At 43.0% G+C, this 26,906-nt stretch overlaps 1 protein-coding gene across 1 annotated transcript; it reads left to right on the forward strand.

Annotated features, from left to right (window-relative positions):
• Nucleotides 1–2,815: 2,815 nt before the first annotated feature.
• atg10 (ATG10 autophagy related 10 homolog (S. cerevisiae)) lies at nucleotides 2,816–23,222 on the forward strand. Its single transcript, XM_088311524.1, has 7 exons — nucleotides 2,816–2,959; nucleotides 9,666–9,772; nucleotides 9,864–10,004; nucleotides 13,230–13,401; nucleotides 21,827–21,924; nucleotides 22,018–22,115; nucleotides 22,407–23,222. Exons 1-7 carry the CDS (start codon nucleotides 2,926–2,928, stop codon nucleotides 22,540–22,542), a joined length of 786 nt encoding a protein of 261 aa, XP_088167650.1. The 5' UTR covers nucleotides 2,816–2,925; the 3' UTR covers nucleotides 22,543–23,222.
• The last annotated feature ends 3,684 nt before the right edge of the window (nucleotides 23,223–26,906 follow it).

Raw genomic sequence — 26,906 nt, forward strand, 5'->3', positions numbered from 1 at the left:
GGTTCTTTTGTGCATTATTGCAATAAATGGTGTTTTGCCATTGAACTTAATTTTTTTCTTGACCAATATAAATCAAACTCTTGGCTTGGGTATCGCTGTGCTTGCATGGGTTTTCTTTCTCCCGGTATTCCCTCTGCCTCTTACATGGTAATAGGGCTAGGCAATTATAGCTAAAATCATAATCATGATTATTTTTATAGAGACTCACGATTATTCAAAAGATAATTAATTGAATTCAAAACTATAACTAGGGTATATTTTCCACTACTAAAACAAAATTACACCTCATGCCCATTTACTGGAACATTCTATTCTTTTTGTCAGGTTCAGAGTGGCCTTATATGGTGAGTATGTGAAATTGAAACTTGCATTTTCATGCTGCTACATCCACACCTTTGATGCAGTATGGTCCAGCTGCAACCACAAATGGGCGTTCCTGTTTTTGACAAACACACCCTGTTCTGAGAACAGAAACACCCCCTCAACCCAAGGGCGGTGTCACTCTGGCAGGATGACGCCTTTTATATCTTGAATGAGCGTTACCCTTATCTCTTTTTTTTTCTCACGTTATTTTCACATGTCTGGACTTACTGGGCTAACCTGGGATCTCATGTTTGTATTTCGTGTCATGTCATGTAGAAATGTGTTGATAGAACAACAAAATGTCAATGGATCTTTGTATCCTTGGATTTTTAGGAGATTTTAGTAAGCCGGGAACGCCCACTGGCCGCAAGGCTACTTTGACCCAGTGTGTGAGTGACATCATTAGCCCAACTGGGTCGTCTTGAGACGATGACAACCTTCGTGTTAGTACAGGGTATGATTACAGTCCGATTGTGTTATACTACTTATTTTATTATTATTTCACCATCATTGGATATTGAAAGATGAATGGGGCTACATACAAACATATTTTACAGATTGAACGTGAAGGATTGTATTACGATTGCTGGCATTATTTTAAACACTTACGGGACAGAAGGTCAATTATTTAATTTAGCAGCTTTATATTTACTGAATATGTTAAACATTGATGAAACAAAAAGCATTTATCAAATGAAAGTAGAAGTACTGTGCATAGATAGGATTGACTGGGATTGTAGTCATGGTGTTTACTGATTGATTATATTATTCTCATATGCTAAATTTATATTACTTAGTTTAAATGTAAGACCTCAAACTTGCACACATAGTATTTTCATGACCCTCACTCACATTCAGAACAAACAGATTCAGCCTGCTCAGGTCAAACTGATGACAAAACCAGATAGCGCTTCATGGACAAATACGATAAAACACATTCTCCACATAGGCCATAGAAGATACAAACATATCAAATTGGGAAGGGGAGGACGTCACAGGGACGCTATCAAGAACACCAAAAAACATGACAATTTGATCTGGGAAAACATACACCACACAATCTGCACACCGACAAGATTACAGGGGAAGGAGAGACGGTGAGACGAAGAGACTGCCGCCTGCCTGAGGAGGTCAACTTTGGACGTGGAGCGTGGACCGGGCCGGGGGAAGGAGCAAGGACGACCGATTCAACCTACATGACCCTTGACATAGAAAACCTCCTATAGAATGTGAGGCTGGGCTGAGATTAGCGCTCCATTTTTCGATTGTACTCGTCTGAGTACAGTTTCTCGTGAGATTAAGAAAAAGATGCCCAGATATCTGAATTTGTACTATTTCCTGAACTCCAGAAATCAAAGAAACTAAAATATCGGAACTCTAATCAGCTGTTGTTGAGTCTTTATTTGACCCTTTTCTTCTTGAGTACAAAAACCGAACACGCATTGGAGTAAGTTTGGTTTTTAAGGTTCATTTACTAAATAATTCTAATTTTCTCGGTGGCTCAACTCCAACAAACGTAATTTTCCTCGTGATTCTGTGGTGGAAATGTATTTCAGGATAATAATAATAATTTGTGCACACGCTGTAACTATATTGTGGGCACGAACTACTACTTCGGGCGCATGGACTACTATATCGTGTGCACAAAATAGTAAGAACCCCAACCATCAGGTTATTCTGTGTACCATGTACCATGAAGTTATCGCAGGTGTCTTCTTTGGGCTTCATTAGGCGAGTCTGTGACGGTGCGTTCGATTTGTTTACCCTCTTGTCCAGTAAGGAATCAGCGCTACTTTATGTGCACGCTGTACCCACTTCGTGTGCACAAAGTAATTGTTCATGTATACGAAGTACTATTTAGTGTGCACAGATAAGTAGTTTGTGCACACGAAATTTTTTTTTATGTCATGTCTAGGGCTCCGTACAAATCACCCTAGCACCAGCAATATAATCATCATACATGTTCGGCATACCCTAGGACATTTTCTTCCTCTAGAAATTATTGTAATAGATCTACTGTAAATATACAAGGGAGTCAAAAATATTTATGCAGCTATAAAAAAAGTAAAACCTTTTTAATACTTTGTCTATTAAAATTAAAAAGAAATAAAATAATAATTCATTCCTCATGTTACTAATTCCACCATAGTGAACTACTGTTTACCGACCAAACAATGCGTAAATTCCTCTTGTAGAGTGTCATAAATAAGGAGGACATTTGCACTGATTGATTCCAAACACTGCAAATGAAAACTGATGTAGATAAATACAATTCCACCCTTTTCATAGCATCCAATAACTGGTGTAGTATGTATATATTTATTTCTTTATTATTAAAAAATAAATAACACGCATTGATTTCGTAAAATAAACAAAAATAGACATTTACTGCACGAACCTAAGACAACTTGAGTATGATTTTTCCCACATACCTCGAATGCAGCACAGGGGTGGACATTCGAGCACAGCCAAGGTGACGTCGATGTATAAAGCTGTGACGTCGGTTGGCACGTGATCTGATGTGACGTTGTTCACGTTGCAGTCAGTTTGTTGCTGTCGTTGATGCTGCGGCTTCTGCTGTCAAAGTCGACTGACGGTAAGTCGTACCGTTTAGGTGGAGGTTTAAATGAGAGCGGATCTATTTTTTCACGCCACACTTTTGTATTGAGAGCAATTGTTTGGGCTGCATCTCAGTATTGAGACTCAGCCTTCATAGAGTAGCACTTGAGCTCGCTAGCATTTACCGCACACAAATGTTTTAAACCAATTAGTCACAACGTACTTTGCAGTAATGTAGTAACACTAATATTTTGAATTGGTGCTGCTGCTCTCCGTTTGAAAGGCCGTTCTTCGCTACCTCCATATTTTGCACTAAAGGTCGCTTTTTACCCCCGTCTGTTCGGAGGCCGAAATGACGTTCGAGGGAAACAGTCTCATGTCTCTTTGTTAGTCAAATCACGTAACCTTAGAGCCACCTTCCCATCCTTTTTGTATGACGACGTCATCAGGTCAAGGAGAGCTGAAAGGGTGCTTTCTTTCAAACATGTGAAAGGACAGCACTGTTTTATATGAATTTGACTGCACTTTTCCATACCACAACACGCGTACTGACAGCAGTCTCGAGCTTGCGGAACTTAGCTGGAAAATATTAACTTAATAATAAAATGAAAAATATACAGATGCTACGTGTTGTCTTTACGAACGATCGCAGGATGTTTTTCATTAAATTATTATTATTATCCACTAGGGCTGGGCGATAAACCGAAAATTTACCGTTACCGAAATGTATTACAATGAGCGACATCATTTTTCCCATGTCGGTAAATTCGGTGTCTTAAAAAAAAGAAAAGTAAAGAAAAGTCTTTTCTGTCTGCGGCGATGTTCATGCCCCTTTAAGACGGCAACAGCGCGTTCGTCACGTGACTCCACCCATCTGAACAAGAAAGTAAACAGAAGATGCGTTCGTAGCTGGCGAGTCAAATCCAGAAGCGGCTGACACGGCTGATGACGTTGGTTGAAATTGTTCCTGTCGCGCTTGTCCCGAAAAGAAATTCGACATCTGTCGTTTGGCAATGTTTTGGGTTCCATAAAGACGATGTTTGAGCAAAAGAACATGAACTACAAAGTTTGTCGTAAGCACCCAAAACAGCGCGTCCAACCTTTTCTTTTTCACCACCCACAACACAACCATGCTGCTGACATGGAGCTTGTGCAAAAAGTTCAAAGTGAGAAGCAAGGTTCGACAAGTGACAACAGCCCATAACGGAGGCGACGCCATACGAGAGAACGTCTCAGAGGTGGACGCGATAGCCTAGCACATAGCTAAAGATATAGCTCCTTAGTTACAGTGGAGCGCACAGGATTTAAACGCCTCATGAAAGTAGCTGACAAGAGGTACGAAAATATTTGTCACAAACCGGGAGCGTAGACATGTCAAGCATTTTGCGTCCACATCCGGCTTGGGATCGAGTCGCAACATGGATCCCTGTTTGAGCCTGACTGTGATAGACAAGTGGCGACTGTGCATCAGAGTACTCGTGACGGTACATTTTCCTGATGATGCACACTTGTTTATTTGGCATTGGCATTCCATTGACATTTTTTTCAGTTTATTTAGTATTTTATTTAGCATTTTGTTTACAGGCGATGAGTTCCTTCTCACATTGCATTATCCCTCCATCCATCTTCTGTACCACTTCTCCTCACTAGGGTCGCGGGGGGTGCTGGAGCCTATCCCAGCTATCTTCGGGCAGTAAGCAGGGGACACCCTGAACTGGTTGCCAGCCAATTGCAGGGCACACAGAGACGAACAACCATCCGCGCTCACACTCATACCTAGGGGCAATTTAGAGTGTTCAATCGGCCTGCCATGCATGTTCTTTCTGGAATGTGGGAGAAAACCGGAGTACCCGGAGGAAACCCACGCAAGCACGGGGAGAACATGCAAACTCCACACGGGATGGCCGGAGCCGGGATCGAACCCACGCCCGATGCTGTCTCTCACTGTAAGGCCATCGTGCTAAGCAGTCGCCCACCGTGCCGCCCACATGGCATTATTTATATCAGGCATCAACAAATGGCGGACCGCGGTACGGATCGGTCCCATGACCAATCTATGATGAATTTTTTTCAGGGCGCATTCGCAAACGTTGACGCTGCAATTCTAGTTAATAAGGAAAAGGCGTCACTGATTTGAGCCAATCAAATATTTTGTTTACGATCCACTGCCAATTGCGCAGCAGACCGGAAAAGAGTGCTGCTGACAGTATGCCGTGCTAAATAGTTAGCAAGGTCGATGCGTGTTGTTTTAAATGAATAGGCGGAGAAATTTAGTTTCGTTCTGGCTGCAGCCGATTCAAAACCAGTGTGCATCAAATGCTCAGAAACCGTCGCAACATTGCGAAGCGCCACTACGAAACAAAGCACCGCCCTTTTGTGCACAGTTATCCGCTGACGTTTGAGGCGAGCGCATGCAAAAACATCGAACTTCGAGTGCAGTACAACAGATTTTTACATTTTCGTTTACAGCCCAGCGGCATGCAAACGAATGTTCACTATAAGTATCATGGATTTTGGGGAAACATGAAAAAACATTCAGCGATGGGGAAGTTGTGAAGGAGTGCTTAAATGCGGTTGCACCAACATTATTTGAAGGAAAACACTAAGCCCAGATGTGTGAAATAATCTACCAAATCCCAATGGCCCTGACTCTGTTCCAACCCAGATTTACGTCACTGGCAGGGCAGTCCCAAACTCATTTTTCTCATTAGGAGAAGTTAAAAAAAATATTCAAAAGAAAAGGTGGTGTCAAAGCTAATTTTGAATTAGTTTTTCATGAGGACAGCCATTTTTATTGATTGTGTACTGAACATGTTGAATAATTAGGGTTTCCGTTTTTTTTAGGCTGATAACTCTTTGATTTAAGAAAAAAAGGTAAAAAATGTTAACTTAATGCTTAGCACTTGATCTATTTCTGCAGGAGATATTTTACAGTTTTTTTTTATGGAAGTGGCACCCTTAAGTTCCTGGAGCCACATTTTCTTGAACGTGAAATAAACGCCTTATATTTGTTTGACTGGCAAAGGTGTTTAATGGGAACATTGCTAAATATTTAGTATATAAGTGCGCTCTGTTGAAAATGACTAAATATTGAAACAATATAAAAATGTGAACATAGGCTAGACATTAAGGGAAGTTGGACTTTGGTTCGGACCTTTTAATTGGAAGAAATTTTAGTCGTGGACCTCTGTGACTTTTAATTGAATACCTCTGATTTATATTGTTTACAAGATACCTTTACACAAATCTAGGCCTTTGCAGATGGCATGACAGCATCTCGGCGCAATCTATTTGTAGAAAAAGATTTTGTGAGAGGTACCCTTTTTCTCCTGTTCTTTGTGACATTGTTCAAGTCATGCAAAGCAAGCTATTTGGAATGTTTATACAAATGATTTTTGAACTTTTATTTTTCATTGAAAGTAATGTGTACCAGTTGGTCAATAAAAAAAAGCAGTTAATATGCATTTCCTGCATTTATTTTGATTTTGGTCCACGGGGGGAATTTATCGTGCATTTATCGTTATCGAGGTAAAATTGCTCAGTTTATCGCGATATTGATTTTAGGTCATATCGCCCAGTCCTATGATCCACCTTACATGCAAGCCTCGTAAAATAAGCGGATTGGATAATGGATGGATTATTATTATTTTCTATAAAGTCTTGATTTGGAATCACGTATTTTCTATTAAATTATGTAAATGTCTATATGATTTTATTTCTATTTTGGAGGAATGCATGTTTATTATTTTAACATTGTTAAAGTCTTGTGCATGAAACTTGAGCGTCTTTGTGTAGTCTGTCAACTATGTTGGTGTCCTGTTGTTTGAAATGTTGCTGTAGTAAAGAGTTGAGCGTGATAAACTTGGTTGGTCAAGAGTAACCTTGGCCAAAGGAAATTTTGAAGGTTCCATCGCGGCACCTTGTTGTGTGTTTGTAGAATTCGATCGATCCTATCCTCCAACTACTCCTAGGTCATATCGCTCACATAGGAAAGTAAATTTCTTAAGACGAAACGGGAATTCGAAGAGGCCCCAATCAACACGGACATATCTACATTATTCTTATACACATTAGCCTTTTTCTAGGAATTATGTGCGCGACTTCTGTATGAACCAGCGTTTTGTTTACAAAGAAACCGTTCGTGTGACGAGTCCACATTCTGTCACAGTTACAAACTTAAACATTCGGTCATTCCATCCATGCAATATATCCATCCATCCATCTATCCATCCAGCCATCTATCCATCCATTATCCAAGCCGCTTCTCCTCCAAGGGTTGCAGGGTTGCAGGCAGGGTACTCTGAACTGGTTTCCAGCCATTCGCAGGGCACAAAGACGAACAACCATCCACGCTCACAATCATACCTAGGCACAATTTAGAGTGCTCAATCAAGCTACTGTAACATGCATGTCTTTGTAATGTGGGAGGAAACAGTAGTACCGGGTGGACACACACACACACACAGGCACACGCTGAACATGCAAATTCCACACAAGAAGCAATCGCACCAGTGACCTCTGCACTGTGAGGCAGACGTGATAACCTGTCAACCACCATGCTGCCCTTCCATACAATACAATACATCTTTATTTATATGCCAAATCACCAAAGAAAAATTTAACCAAACAGATCTAGATTTTATTGAAAGTTTGTGAACTTGTTGATTGTGATGTTACAACACAAAATTCCTTCCTGTTGTTTTTCACGCGACATTTGCAAAGGCTAGACACATCAACCGTGTTCTTAAGACGATCTCTCTTGCAAAATCCAGTGTTTCCGTGAAAACAAACTCATTGCTTAGTCTGAGAAATTTCCGCTATGAACCATGTTCATCTATTAATATCATGGCTGTACACTAACTTTTTCAATAATCACACTGGTGCAAATAACTTTTTCAGTTGGTCGCACCAGCACAGACTTGGTCGCCATTGTTGTTTTCGTCAACGATGACAAAAATATTTAGTTAACACCCCTTTCTTTCCATGACGATGACGAGCTAAACGAGGTTATTTGATGACGAAAACATGACGTGACGTACATGAAATCTTCGTTGACGAGACAAGACAGGACGAAATTGTTAGCATGTGGTTCGTCAGACGCCCTAAATTTATGACATCCCTTCCTATTGTACATGTAATCTGTCTTTCAAAACATTGCAATGTAGTGCAACCTATCTTTTGTTTGTGCACGCCCACCACCGGGGCAGGGTGCAATGCACCGCACACACACAGGCACAACAAAACACAAACGCGTCTGCGGTCATTCGTCTTGGCTCGCACACACTGACACGCGTTCCTTTGACAAACCATGGCGACTGTGACACATACTGTACTATTGAACAAGTCTACTACAAGTCTATGTTGTTAAAAGTTTTTTTTATTTTCTGTTGCTTTAAGTGAAACAAAGCCACAACATTTGCCAAATAAAACGTTTTGGTTCTCGGCTTATTTTGGAGCAATGAGCATTGATTCCACTGTTACGTTATCTGTTTGTAATGAACAATAGTTAATAGTCCAACAGAAAGTCGTTGCAATTGGGTGGAAACCTTGAATGGCTATTTTTAAGTAAAACGGACTCAAACCTTTTAGAGTTTTGATCTCATAAATTTACAAAACCTAGACTAAAACTTTTTTATTGCGTTTCCGTCGACTGAAACAGACTAAAACCTTTTTGAGTTTTCATCGACTAAAACTCGACTAAAACTATCACGAATAGGAATGACTAAATTTGACGAAAACTAATAAGCATTTTCGGCCAAATCACTAAGACTAAATCTAAACTGCCTGGCAAAAACAATACTGTTGGTAGCACCCTTTTTTGGGCGGTACAGCGTGACCATATTTGTTGATGTATAGCTGCCTCAATTGGCACACTGCAGTTTCATATGATATAAGTAAGGAGTGACAGTGACTGAAGTATTTTACTGGAACAAGTACTCTATTTGCAATAAGCGGCGGGTGATCAAAAGGTGAGTGATTTTATCATTTTAAAGGAAGACAAAAAAGGAAATGATACTACAGCAATGTAAAAAGCAGTGAAATAACAGCTGATGGCTAAACAACTTCAAATTTGTTTTATTTGTATTAGTTCAACAAAATTGTTTAAATATACCTATCAGATTGCTTTCAATAACAACAAACGTTTTTTATTTTTTATTTATATTCAGGACTTAACACAGTGTTAGTGCACCAAAATATTTGTTGTTTATTATTTAACTCGTTGGGATGCATACAATCTCATTGGATATTGAAACATTTGATATCCAAACCACAAGACTGAAGGATGGAAGCCTAGTGATTTGATCAGGTAGTCTAACACAAGTGACTAGATGGACCATTGATTGCAATTAAGTAAAATAGTGAAATGTCCATCCACCACCCCCCAGCCCCAACCCAAAAAACGTCAGCAAAACATGCCTTCGTCAGTAACCTGTCCATCAGACTGACGGAATGCCCACCTCTGCAAATGTTCATGCAGATACACGGAACATTGGTTGCAGGCATTGCAAATATGGTTTTAATATAATAAGTAAGTAATTGATTAATAGTGTTGAGACATTTTTGTATCAACCAATTTTTGTGGTGGACACAACCAATTTGGTCAAATTTTTTTTTTTTTTTAACAGCCCAAGCTGTACCATAAATTAGGAAAGAATGAAATGCTGTGAGTACTTTCTGGCTGTACTGTAGTTTCTCATGGGTGTATTTACTGAGTCATCATATGGGATATTCATTCTGTGCAGAAATGAGCTTGCGTCTGCAAGGGGAGAAGACGTTCCGTCAGTGCTGTCAGGTCCTCCTGAAGTTGTCTGATCAGTTAAGAGATGGCTGGAGTTGGGAAACCCTCCAGGTGAGGAATTGCTGTATTAATTGCAAAGCCCTGGGTTATAATGTGACAAATATCTGTCGTACATGTGTGACTAATGTGTGTTCATCCTTAGGGTTCAGAGGAGGGCTACATGAGAAAGACTGCTCTCAGGTCAGTCTTCATCAATTCCAGGGCTTCATGGAACCAGGATGGCGATCATTCTGACAAAGAGTCATACACTTCTTGCCACAGCATATGTGATCAACTAGAACAGGTGAAAAAGACGCAAGAAATTTGCCTTTGTGTTGAAAAATTTTTTTTTTTTTTTCGTTTTACCTTATTCTCCAAAAAAATTATAGGTTTGACTTTTAGCTTGTTATGATATTGACTCACGTCCTACTCCGTTCTAGTTCTAGTCCACGGATTGTTTTTGTTAACACTACGAGAGGAGTGTGTAGAAGCAACAAGTTTAATTTTAAAATTAATAATTAATTTGTAACTGAACGTCCAGCTCCTCCTGGGTGATCCCAAGTATTCCCAAGCCAGCTGGGCGCCATAGTCTCTCCCGTGTGTCCTGGGTCGTCCTCTGGACCTCCTCCCAGGTGGGACAGGCCCGCAACACCTCACCAGGGAGATGAGGTGGCATCCTGACAAATGCCCGAGCCACCGCATTTGTGTCTTCTCAATGCAGAGGAGCAGCGGCTGGACTCTGAGCCCCTCCTGGATGTGTGAGCTTCTCGCCTTATCTTTATGGGAGAGCCCGGACACAATGCGGAGGAAGCTCATTTTGACTGCTTGTTTCCGGGTGTTACGGCCCTTGGCTAGGGCCCACCTACAAGGCCACGCCCTTGTGTGTTGTGTTAACTCTTCCACCCTTTCGTAGTAAAGTCAATGGACTTGTGCCTCAGCGTTGGCCTGGTTTCCTGCTCGTTCCTCATTGGTGGACTGCTTTCCCCCTCGTTCTTCGTTGGTGGACTGCTTTCCCGCTCGTTCCCCGTTGGTGGACTGCTTTCCTGCTCGTTACTCATGGACGTCCCAATCAACGAGCTCCACCTGTGCAGCTGGGACCAATAAAAGGACCTCGGTTCTGCTGCTCAGGGCGGCTGGGACTTAAGAGTTCGGTTCGCCTCGCTTGCGCTATTTGTGTCTCTCGTATGGACTTTCGTAAATTTTGGAGACACTTGCTAGTGTTTACTTATACACATTTGTGAACGTCGTCAATATCTTTATTCAAGCTCATTTGTTTGAAACCTACCTCTTTTCTTCACTAAAAATAAATTGTAAACTTGCTCCAAACCATTTTACAACGTGGTTTATGTTACTTCCCTCCTTCCCTCGCAGAGCCGGTCGTAACACCGGGATCTTATTCTTTCTGTCACAACCCACAGCTCGTGACCATCGGTGAGGGGAGGAATGTCCATTGACCTGTAAATTGAGTTGTAAATCCCATGCTTGCAATAATTTCATCAAGGCTGTGACCCACTGACATCATCAAATTTTTGTAATCTTTTAGATCCTTTCCTAGGATTTGTGAAGGTTACTAGCTTGAGTCCCTTCTTTCGCAAAAGCTTAACAATTTTGCATCAGGTGTCCTCATTTTAAAACGCTGTATAACAGAGCTGGCAATATGACCATATACAGTGTATCGCAAAGATGATAAAAAAGATTCCATCATGTCACTTTTTTACGATCGTGTCTATCATCGTTTGTCATCTGGAGCAGACTGGGTTAAATAAAAACATCATAGGAAGCTTGATTTTTTTATTTTATCTTGGGGTCTTTTTAATGAGTGAGGGATAAATGGAGCGGGAGAGAAACGGGCGGATTGGTGCGACGTCTGCAGTGATGCAGACTCTGCATTTCTCTGTCATGATGAAGGAGGAGCTGAGCCAAAAGGTGACGCTTTTAATTTACTGGTCGATTTACGCTTCCACTCTCGAATATGGTCACGAGCTGTGGGTTGTGACCAAAGGAACCAGATTACGCATACAAGCGGCCGTAATGAGTTTCTCCTGCCAAGTGTCCAGTCCCTCTCTTAGGCATAGGATGAGAAGCTCAGCCAATCCTAACCACTGGCTTGTGCTTAAGCTCTTCGTCCGCTTCCCCCTTGGCCCGCCCACTCTATAGATGTACGAGACGCCCCACCACGGAGCAAGGACACTTAGACACGGTCACACTGGCTGGGGATCAAAGCCCCAACCTCTGAGTTGGGAGACGACCACTCTACCACTGCTGCCCATAAATTGAGTTTGTTATTGAAAAATAGAACATCCTGGTTGGATGATCCCTTTAACTTTTAATTAATTTAGGATTGGGACGGTACAGGATAAAAAGTTCATGGGAGCAGACGGGACCGGGTTAGTCCAAGAGGACGAGGGCAGACCTGGCAGCATGGGCGGCATCCCTGTCCTTGATTGGAAGATTTAGTCATTCCTATTCATGACAGTTTTAGTCTATTTTTAGTCTAAAACTCAGAGGTTTTAGTTGGTTTTAGTCGACGGAAACGCCCAAAAAAAGTTTGTCTAGTTTTTGTAAATTTATTAGACCAACACTCAAAAAGGTTTTAGTCCGTTTTCGTTAAAAATAGGCCTACGGAGTTTCCACCCAATAGCAAAAGACTTTCTGTTGGACTATTAAGGATTTTGCATTACAAACAGATAACATATCAGTGGAATCAATGCTCATTGCTCCAAAATAAGCCAAGAACCAAAACGTTTTGTTTGGCAACTGTTGTGGCTTTATTTCACTTAAAGCAACATAAAATAAAAACGTTTTAACATAAACTCATAGTAGACTTGTTCTATAGTACAGTAGCACAAGTACAAACTTTATCAAACATATGTCTTGTTTACTTTCACCAGCTTGCAGTTATCAGAGCGAAGTAGCCTTGCGAGTTTCACTGTCCCCATGGTCCGTCAAAGGAACGCGTGTTAGTGTGTGCGAGCCGAGACGAATGACAGCTGACGTGTTTGTCTTTTTTGTGACTGTGTGTGTGCGGCGCATGCACCCTGCCCCGGTGGTGGGCGTGCCCAAACAAAAGATAGGTTGCACTTCATTGCAATGTTTTGAAAGACAGATTACATGTACAATAGGAAGGATGTCATAAATTTTGAGCATCTGACGGACCACACGCTAACAATTTTGTCCCGTCTCGTCAACGAAAATTACATGTACGTCACGTCATGTTTTCGTCATCAAATAACCTCGTTTAGCTCGTCATCGTCTCGTTATGGTCATTGAAAAAAGGGGCATTAAGGAAATATTTTCGTCATCGTTGACGAAAACAACACTGGACGGGAGTGAAAATCCACTCCTGTTTCACCCTCTAATGAACACCTCTGCTGTAGAGACTGTCTCCCCCGGCTGGCCTGAAAACGCCTCGCGATACGTTAAGTTTGATCATCCTAGCAAAAGCTGATGACCAGTGTTCTGACCCTTAATTAACTCGGAAGATAATGTAGGGATGCCTCAACAAAAACTCTTCCCTTCTTTTCTCCAGGATGCTGCAGTTGATGAAGTGGGTGTTTACGGCACAAACGATGACTTTGATCATGAATACGAAGAAGATGCAGTGTCTGGAGGCAGCAATCGTGTGCTTCAATATGAGTATCACATCCTGTATTCCTGCAGCTATATGACACCTGTGCTCTATTTCAGAGCATCCACTCTAGGCGAGTTATCTTTCTTTCCCTTCATGACAACCAGGTGGTGTCAGCATTGGATATATCATGCATATCGTCAGACACACGCATAATTGTCTAATGCAAATATCTCACGGCCAACGTTTTCAAGTGTGTTCGCACAAAACTTTTTTTCAGTAGGGTTCGTTCAAGTTCCTAAACGGTCACAAAGATGTTCGCCAACAATTCTAACTGTATCAAACAGTTTTTCTTGTCGTAAAGAAATTTTGAATACATTCAAAAATTGATGGCGACCAGAAAATCTGTTTGCGACTATTAAAATGGTTTGCAAACATCTTTGCAACTGTTTGCAACATTGAACGAAACCTAACAAAAAACATTCACGACATGCCTCCACAGCTCAGTGAGATAGTCATATTTAAATGTTTTGTGAAAACAAGAAAAAACACCTATTTTTACAAAACACGTTTTTTTATAGGTATTGAAACAAAACACTCAACCAGATATTTGCCCAAGTAAGCAGAAAAAGTCCCTTCATTAATTGCTTATCAAATAAAAGTGACTTTGGGAGAATGTGCCAATACTAAAGCATTTTTTCTCTTGCATATACAGTCAACCCCCGGTTATCGCGGTTAATGGGGACCGAGACCACCCGCGAAAACTGAAAATCCGCGAAGTAGCGGCGCACCTTCAAAAATGCTTATATATATATATATATATAGATATAGATATATAGATATAGATATATAGATATATATATAGATATAGATATACAGGTAGAGAGAGTGAAATTCATGTTATAACAAAAAAAAACCAAATTATTATTAAAACTTGTTTTTTTATTCCCCAGCCATTATTTTTGTATTTATTCAATTACTTCTTTTTGTATTTATTTAATTACTTCGACTTTTACCTGCTGGTACGCCGTCCGGTGTGCCCTGTGAATGTTATGATCCTCCAGCAGAGCTGGAGGATTGAGCAGGACTCTCCAAACGCAGACACGGGAAAAAAGGTGGTGATACAAAGATATTTATTATAATCACAATATAGTCAGTATCCAATTACAATCTAGGACTATGAGGGTCTATCGGCTATAATATATATAATACCAATCTATCGGCGGAAAGAACGTAAAGCGCTGGTGGAACACTCGCACCAGGAAAAGGGAATAACTATAGAACGAAAAACTCTTGCAAAAGGCAAGGAATGACTAACGAAGATTGCTTACCAAGGAAGGATAAGAGGAGACCAATCATCGACAGAAAAAGAGAACAGAAAACGAGCCGAGCTGTAGCTGATAACGAAATGAAAGAAAAACGCGACAAGAAACACTTGAACAAGCTAACGATCGAAGTACGGGAGCATGAGCAAGTAGGATAACAATCCGACGCCAGGTAGTCAGTGTAGGTGGATTATATAGTGAGTGTAATCAGTGAGTGAATGGGAATCCGGTGCGGGGCTGGTGGGCGCGTCTCGCAGCAGCTGACGGCATGGCGCGAGACGATCGCTGGAGGAACGCCCACACAGCTGAAAAAACAAAAACACGCGGCATGACGGGCACGGATCATGACAGTGAAATGAAAGGTGGCATTCTTCATTTATTTATTTATTCCTTTATTCATTCATAACTGACAGCCTCGCGCTCCGCTCGTGCCCGGGCGGAAGAGGTGCTCCTCTTCAGCTTAATTGTCACGCACGCCGGACCTGCTCCCCCGAAGCGTGTCTCCGTTCGGTTGAACTCGGTTTCATTTCGCCCCGCTCGTGCCCCGGGCGGAAGGTGCTCCTATTCGGCTTAACTGTGACACACGCCCGCCCTCCTCCCCCGGACCTTCCATTCGGTTAAACTTAGGGGCCGCTTGGCACCGCCCGTGCCCAGGGAAGGTGCTCCTCTTCGGCTTAACTGTGACGCGAGCATGCCCTCCTCCTCCGGAGCTTCCATTCGGTTAAACTTAGGGGCCGCTTGACACCGCCCGTGCCCGGGGAAGGTGCTCCTATTCGGCGTAACTGTCACGCACGCCGGCCGGCCTCCTCCGGAGCTCTCGTACGGTCCCGAACGGAGCGAAATGTCGCCCCGCTCGTGCCCGGGCGGGAGGTGCTCCTCTTCGGCTTAACTGCCACGCATGCCGGCCGGCCTCCTGCGGAGCTCTCGTACGGTCCCGAACCGTGCGAAACGTCGCCCCCAATCTTGCCCGGGGGAACGTGCTCTTCTTCGTCCACTCGCCTCTTCGCCCATGCTCTTCTTCGGCGCACGCCGGCCGTCTAACCGCTCCAGCGCCCCGTTGTGCCGCTCGGCGAAACTACTATGCCCCCGAATATTTTTTAGACCCGCGAAGCACTGAACCCGCGAAAGGTGAACCGCGAAGTAGCGGGGGTTCACTGTAAATGCAAACATAACCAAACCAAAGTTTTTTTACTCTCCTGGATGTAACATATATGTGCAACTTGTCAACACTAACGAAGTTGTTCCATCATGTCTAACCTTAACCAGTTTATCTTTCCCACCCTTGAAGAAACACTAACGAGATGTGCATGATGTTACACATGTCCGCAGTTATGTGAAAAAATGTGTTTTTGATGTGTGTCGCGGGTTCCTTTTCGACCTCCTCCAAAACAAATGGCGTAGCCAGAATATGTGCAACAGTGATGTTTATTGTGCAGCCCTTCCAAAGTGCAACACAGTGAAAAGTCCCCCAAAAGTCCAAAAACCCAAAAAGTGACAATATAGTAATTTACAAAAATAAAGGGTGTCTATCTATATATATTTACAAAACCACTGAATGGAGTTCAACCATAACTACCATATCAGCTACTTTACAAAATGCGTCACTGTCTCGCTCTCTAGTACTACCTGCACTGCAGCACCTCTCATCTATCTCCCTTTCCAAACAACTTACTATATATACACGATTCGCCCCTCCTCTTGGGCATCAGCTGACATAATTGTCGCGCTAAACAAACATATTTAAGAAACGCGGAAGCTCCCCCGCTGTTTGGTCTTCCTCTATGTCGTGGCTGTTGTCTGCCGCGTCTCGTGACTGGTGAGTTGTTCAATTGAACGTGCGTGCGTGCGTGTGTGTCCATGTATGCTTCCATTCACAATAAAACTACCAAGTGTGCACCCTCGGTCGCTCGATTAAAACTGTGACGGACGTGGTATTGAAGTGGTGCCAGGTGGGTGCGTAGGTATTACACGGGATGGAATTGAATGCATCAGTATGGGAATGTGCGGTGCATGCGTGTGCGCGATTGCGCTTCCGGGACCATGCTGTGCTGTGCTGTGCTGTCCTCTCCAAGGCCCACTTTATTGCCAAACCCTCTTTCTCCACTGTGGAATACCTGGTTTCCCGTGGCGGAAGTTTGCGGCTCAGGTAGAGGATCGGATGTTCTTGTCCTGGTTCCCCTTGGGCCAAAACGGCACCAAGGCCGATAGCAGATGCATCCACCTGCACTAAGAATCTTTTCTCTTGAGAACGGGAGCTGAACACAGGTGCTTTTTCCGCTTGTTGAAGGCTGCTTCACAGTCCTCAGACCATTCGACAGGATTCTTTTTGTCCTTACATGTTAGGTCGGTGAGTGGAGCGGCAATTGTTGCGAACTGTGGTATGAATCTCCTGTACCAGCCAACAAGTCCAAGGAAGGACCGAACTTCCTTCTTGGTTCGGGGTCGGGGACAGTTCTGGATAGCATCCACTTTATCCATTTTAGGACACACCTCTCCTCGTCCCAACTGGTACCCCAAGTATCTTGTCTCCTCCCGGGCCCATTCACACTTTGAGGGATTCAGTGTTAATTCCGCCTCTTGGAGTTTCCCCAGCACCACAGACAAGTGTTGGAGATGTTCTTCCCAGGTTTTGCTGTAAATCACCACATCATCAAGGTACGCCGCACTGAACTTGTCACATCCTCGGAGCACGTTGTCCATCAGTCTTTGGAAGGTCGCGGGTGCTCCATGCAGTCCAAATGGCATGACCGTGAACTGGAACAGTCCAGCTGGCGTTTGAAACGCTGTGTAAGGACGACTTGACTCCTCCAGAGGAACTTGCCAGTATCCTTTGCACAGGTCGAGTGTGGTAATAAATTTAGCTGCTCCAATATTCTCGAGCAAGTCCTCAATTCTGGGCATTGGATAAGCGTCAAACTGGGAGATCGCATTGAGCTTCCGGAAGTCAATGCAGATGCGGAGGGAACCATCTTTCTTGGGGATGATAACCACCGGACTGCACCACTGCGACTTGGAAGGCTCAATGACTTCAAGCTTCAGCATTTCCTCTAGCTCTTTGGCCAGTCTCTCCACCAAGTGTTGTGGAACTCGGTAGGGGCGCTGACGAATTGGTTGTCCTTCTTTGAGACGAATGACGTGTTCTACCGCCGTCGTCTTCCCTGGGCTGGCGGAAAAAAGAGAAGGCACCGTCTTGAAAATTAAGCACATCTCTGTGACTTGCTTGGGTTTCAGATGTGCCAGTGCAGGCGCATCTGTCGTCGTCGGGGACTCCAGCTCTGCCTCTTCATCATCATCGTGGTCGTTGTCCTCCACCTTCCGCGCGAGTAGGACCTCCTTTGGAGCCTGGTTTGAACGCTCCTTCCACTCTCTGAGAAGGTTCACATGGTAAGTCTGTTTATTTTTTTTCTTCTCGGGGTGGAAAATATCATAGGTCACTGGACCCATCTTCCGGGTGACCTCATATGGCCCCTGCCACTTTACTAAAAGCTTGTTGTTGCTTGTGGGGAGAAGCAGCAATACTTTTTGGCCGGGTTTAAACTCCCGGTGGCGAGCTTGCTGGTCATACCAGGTCTTCTGGCTTTTCTGGGCCTCCCGCAGGTTGACCTCTGCCTCCTCCTGGTACCTGGCCAGTCTCTCCCTCATTTCCAGCACAAATTTCACCACCCCCCGATCACTTCACGTGGTGGAAGGTGCCTCCCAGGCCTTTCGGAGCAAGTCCAATGGCCCCTGAACCTCCCAACCAAACAAGAGTTCAAAGGGAGAGAAACCTGTTGACGCCTGAGGAACTTCGCGATAGGCAAACAGCAAAAATGGTAGCCACCGGTCCCAGTCTTTTCCAGTATCATCCACAAATTTCTGGAGCATCTTCTTTAAGGTCTGATTCAACCTTTCCACTAGTCCATCAGTCTGTGGGTGGTATGGAGTGGTTTTGATGGCGGAGATGCTCAGTTGTTTGTTGAACAGTTGCATTAATCTTGAAGTGAAATTGGTTCCCTGGTCTGTTAGAATCTCATCTGGTATGCCAACTCTGGAAAAGAGTTGCACCAAGGCACGAAATACTGCCGGAGCAGTGATTGTGCTCAATGGAAATGCCTCTGGGAAACGTGTGGCGTAGTCACACACTACGAGGATGCATTCATGTCCACCAATGCTTTTTGTCAAAGGACCCACAATGTCCATAGCAATTCTGCGGAATGGAGTTGAGATTATCGGGAGCGGCTGCAAAAATGCTCGATCACACCTGCGGATAGAGCAGGTTTTTTGGCATGTGGGGCATGTGGCGCAATAATGTTGTATGTCTGTGTACATGGATGGCCAGTAAAAACGGGAACTGATTCGCAAATATGTTTTATTGCGACCGAGGTGTCCTGACCATGGAAGTGTGTGTGCTAGGTGCATGATAAGTGACCTACAGCTAGTAGGGACAACCAGGCGTTTGTTATCTTTATCAGTAGCATACAAGACCCCATTCTCGATCCCAAATTGCTCCTTCCCGACACAACCTCCCATTGTCCCCTCAGTCACTTTATCAAACAGGGGTTTTAATGACTCATCCTCCCTCTGAAGTGCCGACATGTTTTTTGGAATTGACGATATTGGATTTTCTAAAGAGTCTTCTAGTTGAGGCTCTGCCGACATTAACTTTTTCTCAAAGCGGCGCTGTCGCCGTGACTTCCTGGGCCCCTTTGTCCCCCCGTCCAACAGACTATTGTCAAAGTCTGGGAGCGGTTGAACACCGGGATACTTGTTACCGGGCCTTTGAGTATCACTATTACTCGGATCACTCCTAAGGTCGGGGCTGGATGGGACACCCGCTTTGACCTGTGCTCGTGTAAGTACTGGACCTGATAAATTTACATAATCTTTTTGCTCACAAACAGTTTTTAGTGGTTGTTTTTCTTGCAGCAAGTCCAGGAGAACTGGCAAGTCCAATCCCAAAATGGCTGCTACTGGCAGTTTCTCAACCACCCCGACAGTCAACATTATATGGCTGCTCATCAATTGTTACACGTAGCTCAGCTGTGGGATCAGGGTGCTTATCCCCATGTACACATAGAATGTCTTCCTGCTTCCCATAGTTCACACAGGTTATCGGCACAATATCCTGTCTAATTAACGACATGAAGATACCACTGTCTAATAATGCATTCACTTGTTGGTCCATAATAGTCACTGTCTTAATACACTGTAGTCTCTTTTGTTTGCCTTCCCCCTTCGGGGCGGGGAACATAGCAGGCACCAGCCAACTTAGTTTTTCGAACAGGGCACACTGAAGCCTTGTGGCCTGGTTGCTGACAGTAGAAACAAAGAAAGTCCTTACCGATTCCAGGTGGGTGCGGGGCTGAGTTGGAGCTACCTGGTAACCTCTGGCTGGGCTCTCTCCAGGTTGGTCTATGCTGAGGTTGGAGATTAGCTGGTCGGTGTGTGTTGCCGGGTCGTGTAGGAGGTCCTCCTCTGCGTGCGTTGAGGTACTGCAGGGCCAGCTTGGCAGCGTGGAGTCCCTCGGTTGGCTCATGCTCCTTCACCCAGGTCCTCACCTCTGCTGGAAGAACACGAAGTAGCTGCTCCAGGATGATCGCCTCGCCGACTTCCTCCTTGCTTCGCTGCTCTGGTCGGTGGTAGATCTCGGTGGGGTTTTCATCAGGGGGTACTGTCGTGGATCTGAACTGCTGCCGATAAGTCTCTGGCGAGATATCAAACTTTATCAGCAGTGCTGCTTTTAGGGTGTGGTAGCAGTGGGCCCTTTCTTCATCCATTGCAGTATAGGCCTCCAGTGCCTTCCCAGACAACAATGGAACGAGTCTGCACGCCCACTCACTCTCAGGCCATTTCCAGGTCCTGGCCATGTGCTCGAAACGCAGTAGATAATTTTCAATGTCCTCCCCCATTTGATATTGGGGTATTTTGGGATCTGAGTAACCCCCAAAGTCTGACCTTGACTGCTCAGGTTGGTGGCTAACACATGGCAGGTGAAACAAAGATGAATCTTGTGGTGCCATCTGCTGCAACTGACGAGGTGCAGGTGTTTGCAGAGGTAGCCTGGGACTGCTGGCAGTTTCTGTGCTTGATGTTGCACCACGTTGTGGAGGTGGAGTGAGTGCTTGTTGAGGGTTGTAGTCGCCATGAGAAAGAGAAACTCTCAGGCCCTTCATTTCTGCCAACAGGATCTCTTCTCTCCTATTTTGTGCTGCCAAAAAGACTTTCATCATCGCCATCAGTTCCTCTCCTGGTTGTGGAACCGCTGGGGCAACTGGGGCAGCTGCAGATTGCTTTGACTCTTCATCCATCTCTGATGAAGACGACCCAGGTGATTGGGATTGGGGAGATGACAGTCTTGTGCGCTGCCTTGGAAGGAGGGTTGTCTTTTTCCGGCTAGCCATCCCACTTCTGACACCATATGTCGCGGGTTCCTTTTCGACCTCCTCCAAAACAAATGGCGTAGCCAGAATATGTGCAACAGTGATGTTTATTGTGCAGCCCTTCCAAAGTGCAACACAGTGAAAAGTCCCCCAAAAGTCCAAAAACCCAAAAAGTGACAATATAGTAATTTACAAAAATAAAGGGTGTCTATCTATATATATTTACAAAACCACTGAATGGAGTTCAACCATAACTACCATATCAGCTACTTTACAAAATGCGTCACTGTCTCGCTCTCTAGTACTACCTGCACTGCAGCACCTCTCATCTATCTCCCTTTCCAAACACCTTACTATATATACACGATTCGCCCCTCCCCTTGGGCATCAGCTGACATAATTGTCACGCGAAACAAACATATTTAAGAAACGCGGAAGCTCCCCCGCTGTTTGGTCTTCCTCTATGTCGTGGCTGTTGTCTGCCGCGTCTCGTGACTGGTGAGTTGTTCAATTGAACGTGCGTGCGTGCGTGCGTGTGTGTCCATGTATGCTTCCATTCACAATAAAACTACCAAGTGTGCACCCTCGGTCGCTCTATTAAAACTCTGACGGACGTGGTATTGAAGTCGTGCCAGGTGGGTGCGTAGGTATTACACGGGATGGAATTGAATGCATCAGTATGGGAATGTGCGGTGCATGCGTGTGCGCGATTGCGCTTCCGGGAACATGCTGTGCTGTGCTGTCCTTATTGACGGAGCTGCTCCGTCACAATGTGTTTTCTTTGAAAGTGAATTTTACTGCTTCACTGGCCTCGGAATTTCGAGGTTCCACTGCAGTTGTTTGAGTTGTTTTAATTTTTCTGTCTGTATATCAGAGGGGAGGAGTCTTTCTCTGGATGAAGTGTGGAGTTCTGTTCATCCTAACTTCAGGTTGCGACTGCAGCACAGCCCGTTGACAACTATCACGCAGCAGGTAGTCTTTAGCTTTGTCAGTGACTTAGTCAGTGGCCCTCAACCTGGATCTTCATTAGGTGTACTCTTGTGGAACTTTTGATGTCTGTGACAGGAGCATCCACTGCTGGGTCAGCCTTTCTTCATGCTCCATCCCTGTAAAACTGAGGAATTTATGAGACCAGTACTGCAGTTAGAACAAGAGCAACACAGGTAAGATTGAAATTAATGTATTTACATATTCCTGCCGTCAGATGGAAACCTTGTATGTGCAAATTTGTCAATTTAATACTTTTTTCACTGATCTATACTATTTATCAGTCCCCGTGTGGGTATGTTAGTTTTCAAATTATTGGCCAATATAAAGTGTTCATAACGGGTTGATCTTTTTGAAATGCAATGTTAGTTGTTTTTTTTTTCCTGCTTTTGCAAATACAGAGGTTATAGCCCAATCCAATAGCGATATTTAATGTCACATACTTTATATTCTTGTGTCTTGTGTAGGCAAGTGAACTACATTTTGACGTGGCTCAGCGTGGTAGGCCCCCTGGTGGGTTTGGATGTTTCCCTGAAGTACGCCACCCTGCAGCCTTCTCCCATTCAGCCAGAAGCTTTCTTGCACCCCGCTTCACCATCTTGACGGTGGAGTTCACTAAGTGACATCTGTCAGCTGTCATTAACCTCAAAAACTTAGAGGAAAATCCCGGACACAGGAAGTCGGTGATTGTCAGGGTTCCCACGCGTCCTGGTACACGTCATGGAAAATAAGGGGGGGGGGGAGGTCAAATGTCCTGGAAAAGCTCAAGCTGTCCTGGAAAACTATTTCTCCCTCTGTTTCTCTCTTCCTTACGGGTGAACGCAAATGAATTAAACAGACATGTATGTCTCTCTGCCTACAATGAGCTGCTTCATCCATGCTTCTAACCAACACAGTGTCCTATGTGATGTCGCCTACCTATCAAATTGTGTATTCCAACTGGTGGCCATGCGGCCGGCAACCACACTGTGGCTGTGTCCAAATGCATATGCAGCGTCCTCCAAAGCTTCGTTTGAAACCTTGGAAGGCTGAGGTCATGTTATACATGGTGGTGTATTTCGGGAAGCTTAATGGCTATGCGTGAATTCATAGGTCGCTTCCTCCAAATGCTGAATATTTCAGCGTCATGGCGGAAATTCATACAGGTTGACTAACTTACTTTTAAGAAAGCCCCCTATGGCCCTAACAAACCTGGTACTATGAAGTATTTTTGCCAAATGTAAGAAAAATTTAGTTGGTGACATTTACTAATCAGGGACAATAAAGCTATTATATTATCAAAATGTTTGTGTGTTTTATATTATCAAATTTTTTGTGATTGTATGGACTTATTTCTTAACCAGCAACGATCTCTCGTTCAATCGGACTGGATCGTAACGGTGACATTAAAGAGTGATGAGGACGTCTCTCGAGTTCGTCGAAACGCGAAGTTCATTCAAATACAGTCGGACATTTCACACTCGATCAGCAAAAGGTCCAACAATGATTTAAACTTAAACGTTAATAGCTACAAATATCTAAACAATATGGACTTTCTATTAGTTTGTAAAAAAAAATAATTATAGGCTTACATAAAAAAGAATGATCGTGGTGAAATCAGGTCGCTATATTTTGTTTGAATAAACTATCTCTCAGGCAAACTGTCAGTGAGCACCGACAGAATGACATAAACTGCGGATAGACTACAACATGAATATCAACATGGAGTAAGGATTGCGGTTTGAATTGTTTATGAAAATGTATTGTGTACATACAGTATTATGCAGAAGTCCTAGACCACCATTACGTTTAACCATGTTTGTTAACAAATGTGGGTTAACAATTCGGCAATTGTAGTTTTTTCCGAATTTGTTTGTTAGTGTGTGGAGAAAGACAAGCAGACATGCCGTGTCATACTGACTCTGTCGAGTGTATGATTTTGTTCGGATTATAATGATGCCGTACTGGTTAACCAAACTGAAAATTCCTGTAAAGAACAGCACCTTTTATTTAATCTTCACCAAAATTGTTTTTTCCTCTGCCCATGTGCCACCTCTCTACAGTATTAAGTTGAGGTTCTCTGTGAGGGTTATTGTTTAGTTTAGTTTGCGGAACTACCAATCCACTACACGCACGCAAATGCACTTTATGTATACCGCGGCCACCAGTGGACACTCGAGAAGGCAGCCGCTGAAGCAAACGCAAACAATGTAGTTTACTTTAATGACCGTTAGATGGTGCTGTTTATCAGTTTAAAAAAGGCCTCTACAAGTACACGTCATGGTATAGTACCAGTAACTAATACCAGACATGCAGCCAAACTGGGAATATAGTATTCAATTATTCATGGGTAATTTTAGTGTGAGCGGCGAATTATTGCCACGATAATTTTGGGGAAGTTTATTATTGACTATTTATTATATTTTGTTGGGTCTTCATGAAAACCTGGTAGTAGTCCATCGTGTATTTGAGTTCTCCTGTTCAACCATCAACTGATCAATGATATGTTCGGCTATTTTTCATATATAATTTACTGTTTGGCGCAACATTGTTACAGATACTCGGGCATCTGAAAAACCTGGAAGCAAAATTCTGGAATAATCTTTTGCAATCAGTAAACCATTTATTTATATAATTCAGTGTAATATTACACTGACAGGTGTGCAAATCAATATGTATGCTCATCAGAGAGTTTTTGCTCAAGATTAATTGTTAGCTGTGTTAGCTCCAACGCTAACTAGTCAAGAAAAAACTTGGCTATTAAATAAATGAAAAAACATTGACGTGAATATATTTTTCTTATAATGTTGGTTTGAGAGACACATCACATTGTGCCTGAAAACATAAAAATAAATAAATAAAGTGAAGGCTTGCCTTTCAGGTCTGCCCTGTTATATTTGATACCATTAGTCCAAACGCATAATTCCCCAAGTCGTATTGGAATATCTTTTGAAAACAAGGAAAGTAAATACGGTACGGTAAATTAAATTATCCATTGCATCAATGGAAATTTTTGTGAATCTATACATACATATGACATACGTAATTGCATCTTTTAGCGAGCACAATGATGATTTTCAATTGATATTGTGACGATAAACTAAGAGAGTTCCATTGCACTCTCTTATTTATTTATCTAATTTATATATTTGTCTGTATTATTGTTGTATTGCACTGGAGAGGGGAGCCCTCTAATCTCGTTGCACACTTGAGTACAATGACAATAAAGGGATCTCTAATTCTAATTCTAATTCTAAACATAGGTCGCTATTTGGCCAAGTTGGTCTTTAGGTGGGTGCTCAAGAGTTACTTGCGATTTTGAATAATATTTAGTCCTCACAGCAACATAGCGTTTAATTTTTTTGGGACATCTACAATTTACATGACAAGATAATGTTTTTATATTTTCTGTATTGATTATTTGAAATTTCATGGCTGTGGGAGGCTAAAAATGTCCTGCAATTCTTATATATATATTGTGTTTAACAATGATAAAAACAGAAATTGACAAGTCTTTTCATGAATTACAAATTGATGACTTTTGATAATGCAACATTGGCATTTTCTATATGGTGATTAAATATAATGTCTCTCAAATTTAGTTGATGTTGCACAATGACTTTGCTTAGGAATTATAGATAGAATGAAAGGAATTTACATCATGTATTAATGTCACCCAAGACTGAACAATTTCCTCCCCGTCTCCAAGGTCTTTGTCAGAAAGCAACGATTCTTTAGAAAATACAATTGTCATAACATGTATTGTCCATTATTTTTCTCATCAGACTGTTTGTAGTGCGTGTTGTACCACTTTTCAGTCATCCATTTTCCCACCAGGTTACTTTCGATGTTATCAGCCCTTTTGTTTGTAACAAGGTCAGGCAGCCTGCATGAAACGCGTTGTGACATCTTTGACCCCGCAGAAAGCATCTTCCTGCAGTCAGCAGGTTTCTCTCAACAGGACACTTGCAGATGATCGAAAAAGCCCTTCAACTGACATGGTGCAATACAGACGGGGGGTCTCAGTATGCCCCAGAACCCCACCTCCCTTTCTTACATTGGATCACTTTTATACAATTCTACATGTACGTCTTCTACCACACTGTCCTGCATTTAACATCACCAAAATAGGTTTCAATATGTCCCATATTAAGGTTTAAAGTTCCTGATATGCGAATAATTCTAATCTGTCTCGAGTCTCTCACCTGTTTTTTTCTGTCTCTTATTCTTTCTTTACCTTTGTCTCCAAATCTTACAGTTCAATCTCTACCACTACTGATGTCCTCTTACAGTACCACATCTCCTTTGGTTCCCTGTCAAAACTTGTTTTAGATACTCAAAAAGCTTAGTGCCGCTGATGGTGTCGTAATACACTTGCCTAACTTGTGTCTGAGTCTGTCTGGGTGTCCTGCAACTGGCTGGCGACCAGTTCAGGGTGTAGTGCGCCTTTGCCCATAGTCGGCTGGGATAGGCTCAAGCAGCCTCCCGTGACTCTGTACACTCAAGGAGATCATGTAGCTCATTCTGTTCATATTTATCAGCATTTTCAGAGCAAATATATATATATATATACCTTGATGGCGTTTTTAAGACATGAAACTACTGTTGCTCACAAAGCTGCTCTCGGGCTGGCCTCCACTACTCTTTCTCAAGTTTTGAATTTATGGCTTATCAACTTAATTCCCCTTTAGTTGCTACAAATTAGCACATCACACTGAAAGGGACGCTTCATTGACGTTAACATTGCCACTTCTATATTAGGTTTGCATGTAAAAAATGACATCAGTATAATGCCCCGCCCCCCTAAAAGAGTCTGTAGTGATTTAAGGGTTTTTTTTGTTATGAGATTTACGACAAATTGGCATGCCCCCGTTTGGAGCTCGGCTTGTTATTTGTTATTTTTTTCAGTTTTTTCAGCACATAACAGCAGGGAGGCAATCAAGGTAATATTGCTCGAATTGTCAGTTCTGTTGTCTAAGACGGCGACC

This window comes from Idiotropiscis lumnitzeri, chromosome 12 (genome assembly GCF_059441095.1).
Source record: "Idiotropiscis lumnitzeri isolate Australia: NSW breed Sydney's pygmy pipehorse chromosome 12, RoL_Ilum_1.0, whole genome shotgun sequence".
Classification (NCBI taxonomy): domain Eukaryota; kingdom Metazoa; phylum Chordata; class Actinopteri; order Syngnathiformes; family Syngnathidae; genus Idiotropiscis; species Idiotropiscis lumnitzeri.

Coding starts and splice junctions, on each gene's coding strand:
- atg10 (XM_088311524.1), top strand. CDS start 2,926: ATGCTGCGGCTTCTGCTGTCAAAGTCGACTGACG. Junction 10,005..13,229: donor TATGTGATCAACTAGAACAG/GTGAAAAAGACG, acceptor TCTTTTCTCCAG/GATGCTGCAGTTGATGAAGT. Junction 22,116..22,406: donor TTAGAACAAGAGCAACACAG/GTAAGATTGAAA, acceptor TGTCTTGTGTAG/GCAAGTGAACTACATTTTGA.